Source organism: Choloepus didactylus, chromosome 19 (genome assembly GCF_015220235.1).
Source record: "Choloepus didactylus isolate mChoDid1 chromosome 19, mChoDid1.pri, whole genome shotgun sequence".
In the NCBI taxonomy this organism is placed as follows: Eukaryota; Metazoa; Chordata; class Mammalia; order Pilosa; family Megalonychidae; genus Choloepus; species Choloepus didactylus.
This window is the reverse complement of record NC_051325.1, coordinates 8,237,190-8,245,493: the sequence shown is the minus strand read 5'-3', so window position 1 is coordinate 8,245,493 and position 8,304 is coordinate 8,237,190. Positions and strand designations below refer to the sequence as shown.

The 8,304-nt window shown below is 41.3% G+C and overlaps 1 protein-coding gene across 1 annotated transcript; it reads right to left on the bottom strand.

Moving 5' to 3' along the window:
* Positions 1 to 3,990: 3,990 nt before the first annotated feature.
* On the bottom strand, positions 3,991 to 7,599 carry LOC119515853 (microtubule-associated serine/threonine-protein kinase 2-like). Its single transcript, XM_037812067.1, has 2 exons — positions 7,028 to 7,599; positions 3,991 to 4,122 (listed from the first exon to the last, which is right to left on the bottom strand). Exons 1-2 carry the CDS (start codon positions 7,356 to 7,358, stop codon positions 4,115 to 4,117), a joined length of 339 nt encoding a protein of 112 aa, XP_037667995.1. The 5' UTR covers positions 7,359 to 7,599; the 3' UTR covers positions 3,991 to 4,114.
* Between the last annotated feature and the right edge of the window lie 705 nt (positions 7,600 to 8,304).

The window sequence follows — 8,304 nt, the reverse complement described above, 5'->3', positions numbered from 1 at the left end:
TCACAGACAAAATTGTAGAGGCCATACCCTAAGCTCTAGGCAGTAAGCCAATATTCTCATGTTTCCTGATGCTTAAAAACTCTGCTCAGATTTTTATTTTCATGTCATTTCCAGTACCAGTGCTCCTGGGTCAATATGCTAATTGGAAAACTAGTTGCATACATTTGCATGTTGTATTGGTATTGTTGACTCCACAGAGGCAGAATTAAAATTAAATAGGGTTGGTTTTCCACCCTTTCACTAGTTTAGTATGGGTTTAAAGTTCTCCAGAAAATTCCATTCTCTTTCATTGTTCTCAGATTCTTTGATACTGCAGAAGAGATCATGGGGTTTAGCAATTACCAGTTTGGTGTTGACCTGAATTATTTAAACTACAGTGACCAGGTAATTTTCACTGGATCTTGAGCTGTAGTCCACATACCCCAATTCAGGGGAAGGGACAAGATTGAGGGGAAGGGCCATGAACTTGTAAGGGAGAAAAATAAAGCATCTTTATTTCACTGAAATTTAGCATTCCCTTCAATTATGTATGTAGGCAAGCCTAGTGCAGTAATGTTAGAATCTGGGCCTTTGGCATCAATAGAAATCACAGCTATTTTAATATCACCGTACAGTTTTTGCAGATATCTTAAAATGTCATTTACACTAATCACTACTTTTAAATTATATTATTAGACATGCTACTAGATCGTGTCATTTAATATGCTAATGAAGAAGCACAAATATTACTCTCGCATATTTACATTTTTTAATATTTAGATTACTAAATTTCAGTATAATTGATTTTTCCTCATAAATAACTTTTGTAATCCTATGCATTTCATGTGATGCATTTAAAAACATTAGTCTATATATATATGCAAATATGCTCAACTTCATTAATCATTTGGGAAAGGCACATTAAAACCACAATGAAATACCACTACACACCCATAAATGTGGCCGACATTTACAAAACTGACAATGCTAAGTATCTGGGAAAACGTGGAGCAGCTGAAATTCTCATACATGTCTGGTGGGATTGTAAATTGGTATGTCCTCCTTGGGAAACTGCTTGGGGAAGGTGTTCACACTCATATTCTGTGGCCAGCAATTTCAATCTTAGGTATATACCTAAGAGAAATACACACATATGTTTACCAAAAGACATGTTCTAGACAGCTCAGAGCAGCACTATTCATAACAGCCAAAAATTAAAAAAAAAAAAAAAAAAAGGCAACTCCTGTGCTGGTTTGGATCTACCATGTCCTTCAGAAAAGCCATGTTCTTTAATGAAATTTTGTAGGGGCAGTCTTATTAGCCTTTTGATTAGGGTGTGACCTGTTGCTTAGATTATTTCCATGGAAGAGTGACCCTGTCCATTCAAAATGGGTTTTAATTAAATCACTGGAATCCTTTAAGAGGCTCAGGAAGAGAGATGGGAGCCAGAGCTGACAGAGATGCTTGGAGATGCGGACAGAAGGACATTTTGAGATGCTAAGCTAAGAGATAAAGCGCAGAGTTTGCCCCAGACAAGCTAAGAGAGGACTCCCAGATGCTTACAGTGAAAGCCACTGGAATCAGAAGCTGAAAGCAACGCAACCCAGGAGCAAAGGACCAGCAGACGCCAGCCACATGCCTTCCCAGCTAACAGAGGTGTTCCGGATGTTATCAGCCTTTCCTCACTGAAGGTATTCTGTTTTTGATGCCTTAGTTTGGACACTTTATAGCCTTAAGACTACATTTGTAACAAAGTAAACCCCTTTTATAAAAGCCAAACCATTTCCGGTATTTTGCATAAGGGCAGCTCTAGCAAACCGGATTTTGGTATAAAGCAGCAGGGTGCTGCTGCTGAGTTTGCAAATACCAAACCAAACATGATGGAACAGCATTATAAATGGATACGGGGAATATTCTGGAAGAACTGTGAGGAGCTTGAAAGAAAAGGCCTAGATTGCTTTGAAGAGACTGTTGGTAGAAATATAGACAATAAAGATACTTCTGATGAGGCCTTCAACAGAAACGATGATCCTTGTTTTAAAGTGGCAGAGAAAAAATATGAAAACGTTAGTCTGAGGAAGGGTCCATCATCTTGTCTGATTGCCAGAAGAAGCTAAAACTTGAGATTCATCTATTTTGTTTCTTTGTTGGCTCTTATTTAACCACAGCCCAAGCCTCTCTCTACTCTACAAGACCCTCCTGAGGATATCAGTTACCCAATATGCATTATGATATTTGAAATTCAGCAAATTACATTTCAGAAGAGGACAGAGCTCACTCAGCCACTGCTTGATGCTCTGAGAAAGAGTCACTGTATTTTAGAATGAGGGTGAGATTTAAAACATATGTATGATCTAAAGTCTGGTTGCTCTGCAGGCTTCTAAAAAAAGATGTTCATCTGATTGGGGCCCTATAAATCCAAAATCTTTAGGACAGGTTCTAAATATAGAATCACCTTTTCCCTTCCATCAGAAGGATGGAAGCCACTTTATTTATTTTTTTTTTTCCCAGTGTTCTTTTTTTACTTCAATCGCTCTCCTTCACTTCAATTATCACTCTTATTATTTTTGTGTGTGTGCCAATGAAGGTGTCAGGGATTGATCTAGGTGATGAATGCACAACTATGCAATGGCACTGCGAACAATCGAATGTACGATTTGTTTTGTACGACTGCGTGGTAAGTGAACATGTCTCAATAAAATGAAGATTAAAAAAAAAAAAACAAAAAACAATCATGCTGCTCAAGGGATAACAGCTGAGCCCATAATAAGAACTAGATCCGTTCAAAGTGACAAGGCTAGATTAGATGCTCATCAATTTCTTTAACAGGCACAATATAGCAATTTACATTTGCATTCATAATCAGTAACCTAAACTGATTATAGAAAACACAATAAAATGTCTCATAAAAAGTTTCATAGTCGGACAAAGAGACAATTAATCCCAGCATTCTGAAATACAGATAAGAGGACAAGGACCACAATTCCATAAAGTAGTAATATCAGGTTAACAAAACACCCATTAGAAGAAAATGTAGGGAAACATCTTTAAGATCTTGTGATAAGTGGTTTCTTAGACCTTACACCCAAAACACAAGCAACAAAAGAAAAATTAGATAAATGCAATCTCCTCAAAATTGAAGACTGCTGTGCTTCAAAGGATTTTGTCAAAAGGTGAAAAGGCAGCCCACTCAATGGAAGAAAATATTTGGAAACCATATTTTCGATAAGGGTTTAATATCCTGAGTTTATATAAAGAAATCCTACAACTCAACAATAGAAAGATAAACTACCCAATTAAAAAAATATGGGTAAACGACATGAATAGACATTTTCCAAAGAGGATATACAAATGGCTAAAAAGCACATGAAAAGATACTTAATTTCAGAAGTTATTAGGGAAATGCAAATCAAAAGCACAAAGAGACATCATCTCACACCTATCAGAATGTCCACTATTAAACAGAAAACTACAAGTGCTGGAAAGGACGCGGAAAAACAGGATCACTTATTAACTGCTGGTGGGAATGTAAGATGGTACAGCTGATGTGGAAGACAGTTTGGCGGTTCCTCAGGAAGCTAAGTATAGAATTGCCATATGATCTGGCAATCCCATTTCTAGGTATATATCCAGAAGAACAGAAAGCAGGGACACAAACAGATATCTGCACACTGATATCTGCATATAATTGCATTATTCATAATTGCCAAAAGATGAAGCAACCCAAATGTCCATCAAACAATGAATGGATAAACAAAATATGGCATATACATATTTGATGGTTAGGTTCACATGTCAACTTGGCCAGGTGATGGTGTCCAGGTGTCTGGTCAAGCAAGCACTGGCCTAACCATTACCGCAAGGACATTTGTGGCTGGTTAATAAACCAGGAGGCTGGTTTACTAAATCATCAGTCAATTGCAGCTATGACTGATTACGTCAACAAAGGGTGTGTCTTCCTCAATGAGAGAATTCAATCAGCTGGATTTAATCCAATCAGTTGAAGACTTTTAAGCCAGAAAGTTAAAGGGCCTTCACTTCTTCTTCAGCTAACCAGCGAAGCATTTCCTGAGGAGTTAATCGAAGTCACCACTTTCCTGAAGAGTTCATCAGACACCTTCTTCAGAGTTGCCAGTTAGCTGCCTGAAGAATTCAAACATCTTCATCAGAGTTGCCAGTTTGCTGCCTGCCCTACGGAATTTGAACTCGTGCATACCCACAGTCGCATGAGACACTTTTATAAAATCTTATATTTATAGATATCTCTTGTTCATTCTGTTTCCCTAGGGAACCCTAACTAATACTACATATGATGGAATACTATTCAGCTGTAAGAAGGAACGAAGTCATGATGAACAAGATAGATGAACCTGGAGGGCATTATGTTGAGTGAAATAAGCCCGACACAAAAGGACAAATATGGCATGTGATATCACTAATATGAACTAAATATAGAGCAAACTCATGGAGTTAATATCTAGAATATAGGTTACCAGAAGATAGAAATGGGAAACTCATGCTTAATTTGCGCAGAATTTTTTAATAAGGTTGACTGTAAATGTTTGGAAATGAATCAAGCTGACAGTAGCCCATTACCGTGCATGTAAATAACAGCACTGGATCATGTGTATGTGGTTGTGGTTGAAAGTGGAAATTTAAGGTCTTGTATATCACTAGAAGGAAAGCTAGAGGATGAAACAAGGGACTGAATAACAGTGAACCCTGTTGTGGATGATGAAGGTGGTTTACAGTATGAATACAAGAATGTTCTTCCATGAATTAGAACAAATGTTATGTCACAACCACAAGGTGTTAATAAAAGGTTGTTTTAGGGGGGGAAATGCAAACTATGGACTATAATTAACAGTAGTATCTTAATGTTCTTCCATCAATTTTAACAAAGGTACCACACCGATGCTAAGTATCAATGGGGGGGTATAAGGGCATGTGGTTTTTCTGTTTGGAGCTACGAAAATGTTCTAAAATTGATTGTGGTGTTGAAAGCACAACTCTGTGATAACACTGAGAGCGACTGATTATACACTTTGGATGGAGTGTATGGTGTATGAATAAAATTGTTTTGGAAAACTCTACAGTCGATTTGTTCAAACACCACAATTGCATGGAACTTTGTATAGGAAGTGAGATACAGTAGGTTAGTATAGGCTGGAGTGAAATAGTGACACATTCCATAGTAATTTGGGCAGATAATAAAAAATATATTTACAGCCTCCCCCTCCCCAACCCCAAGGATCTGGGGGAAGGTGTGGATGTGTTGGACATCCTCACCTGGACTGGTGTTGATGTTGTCACAAACATTGGGACCGGTGGTTTGATGTGCCGAGCCCTCAAGCATGGGACCTGCCCTTATGAAGCTCATTGCCACAAGGGAGAGTCTAGAGTTGTATGTGATGGTGCCTAAGAGTCTCCCCCTGAGTACCCCCCTGTTGCTCAGACGTGGCCCCCTCCCTCTCTAACCGAGCCATCTTGACAGGTGAACTCACTGCCCTCCTCCCTACATGGGACCCGACTCCCAGGGGTGTAAAGCTCCCTGGCAATGCAGAATATGACTCCCGGAGATGAATGCGGACCCGGCATCGTGGGACTGAGAGTATCTTCTTGACCAAAAGGGGGATGCAAAACTAGACGAAATAGTTTCAGTGGCTGAGAGATTCCAAATGGAGTCAAGAGGTCACTCTGGTGGATGCTCCCACGCGCTATATAGACAACACCTCTTAGGTTTCAATGTATTGGAATAGCTAGAAGTAAATACCCGAAACCACCAAACTCCAACCCAGCAGTCTGGACTCCTGAAGACAATTATATAACAATGCAGACTACAAGGGGTGACAGTGTGACTGTGAAGACCCTGTGGATCACACCCCCTCTATCCAGTGTATGGATGAGTAGAAAAATGGGGATAAAAACTAAAGGACAAATGGGGGGGGTGGGGGGATGATTTGGGTGTTCTTTTTTCACTTTTATTTTTTATTCTTGTTCTGGTTCTTTCCAATGTAAAGAAAATGTTCAGAGATAGATTGTGGTGATGAATGCATAATTATGTTATCATGCTGTGGACAGTGGATTGTATACCATGGATGTTTATATGGTGTGTGAATGTACTTCAATAAAACTGAATTTAATTAAAAAAAATTGTTTTGGAAAAAAAAAACAGATTCATTTCATTTATAGTGAAATGCATCTTAAACACTATGGTTCTTTGGTAGTGTTGAGATAACTTTAATCTTTTATGCTATCTGCAGCTATATAATTACATCAATGCTGATTCTATAATTATATACTTATTCCTTTGAAATTTTGTTAGTATCTCTCTCCTACAAGAGGTTCTAAATTCCATGAGGACAAGAGCATGTCTGGTTTTTTTAATCCCTGTATATGATGTATCTCTCACATAAACTGTTATGAGGTACTAAATAAAAATTTGCTAAATGAGGAATAAATGAATAAATAAGGAGGAAAAATCAATTTTCATCACCCATTGAGAGCAATTAAATGATCTGTTTCAATATAAATCTTCCCACTTATAATTAATTCTCCAAATACTTTCATTTAGAGCATGGTGAAGAGCATCTTTTTTCCCCATTGAAATGATACTAGTGTATAAAAGTACTATAATCAAGAACAACTAATTTCATGAAAGGCTTAGTTGATTTCTTCTTTAAACGCAGCAATATAAAAGAAGACCAAAAAACCTAACTTCCTAATCATATTGAGTAACATAGTAATAGGAAGATGCAAGGCTCAACAGCAGTTTTTCGCCTCTACACCATCTTTTGGTCTGCGATGTTTACTGCACATCTCTCTCATCCCAAAAGCCTGGAATCCTGCTAAGCACAAATACTATGTTTTATTCTTCTCTGTGTACCCAACACCTGGCACAGTGCCAAGCCAGCAGTAAGAGAAGGTGCAGACTGTCCAAGAGACTGGTTTCTCATTCGAACCAGGTTTGATGCTTCTCCTGAAGACTGCCAGGTCCCCTGACCCACACTGCTATGTACACTGCTGGACAAGGGAAGCAGCTGCTTACCTGACAGAGAACTGGCCAGACTTCCTCTCCGTAACTTACAGTCATCCTGACTAAGCTGTCGTTGGAGTTTAGCTTTTCCAGTGGATGAAAGTATGTCAGGATTACTGAGCTTCCTGAAGAGTAGGGGACTAAGCCCAGTTACCACATCCTGCTCTTTGCCCTCCGGCCCCGCTAGCCCGGTCCGCTCCTCCATCCGCTGCCTCCCGGGCGGCGCTCGCCGGCGCGGGGACAAGGGCTGGAGCTGGGGCAGCTCCGCCGCCCGCAAAACCCCATCCTCCCGGCGGGCGGCCGGCGGCGGCTGCGGACGGTCACGGCAGCGGCTCCGCTTCATATCAGCGGCTGGGACCCACGGGCGTCAGCGCCGCGACTGCCCGGGCCCCGCACGACCCCGGCACCAAGCGCTACCGCGCCAACCACCGCCTGCAGCCACCATGGCCGGGCAAGCGCCCGAAGTCACGACCCCAGCCGGACTATCCTCCGCGCTTGCTGGGGCCTCAAGCGCCGAGGCCTCCTCGGCGTTGTTTACGCAGGCGGCAACATTACCGCCGCCTTGTCTCCCACCACTCGGCACACGGTCGGCCGCCCGCCCTCCCGCCTCCGGCCCCGCCCCGCCCCTCACCCCGGAAGCCACTTTAAAGAGCATGCCATCTACCCACAGAACATAAATTGGAATCCTTCTGAACTTAGTGTGATTGCTGCTTATTGGGGGGCAAAGCTGCGGCTGGGGAGCATTGGGCACACTGTGGAGCTTGGAGGGGCATTTAACAAATGGGAGGATTTGATACACTCATTGGCTCGATTCATTTGTGGAGGTTCAATGTAACTGTATGCTCAGTTTTTCCAGTTTGTATTCAATTTCAACACTGCAGCAATGACAGTCCAATTTTACTCTAAGTAAGAATCTGTTGAGGGGGAAAACAATGCAAGTCTTCTTTTGGACACCCAAATAGTTTGGAGTGATGGGTGGTTTCCCTTGCTTTGAGGATATGGATGCTGTCATCTGCTCCAGCCCACCAGCTGTCAGACCCATATCAGGTCTCCCTCAGCTCTATCAACGTCTTCTGAAACTCAGTTTCAGTTGTTGAGTCATCACTGTGTGGAGGAGTCAAATCCACCAAAAATAACCTTCTGGGGCCCTGAATATTTACTCAGCATATTTTGGGAAGCAGACCCCAGCCAAGTGCAGGCCTTAGGCACAATACGTAAGTAGGCAACATCTGTGGCTACAAACCCCACATCTGCTGTTTGAGGGTCTCTAACCCCTCACCTCCCCCTTC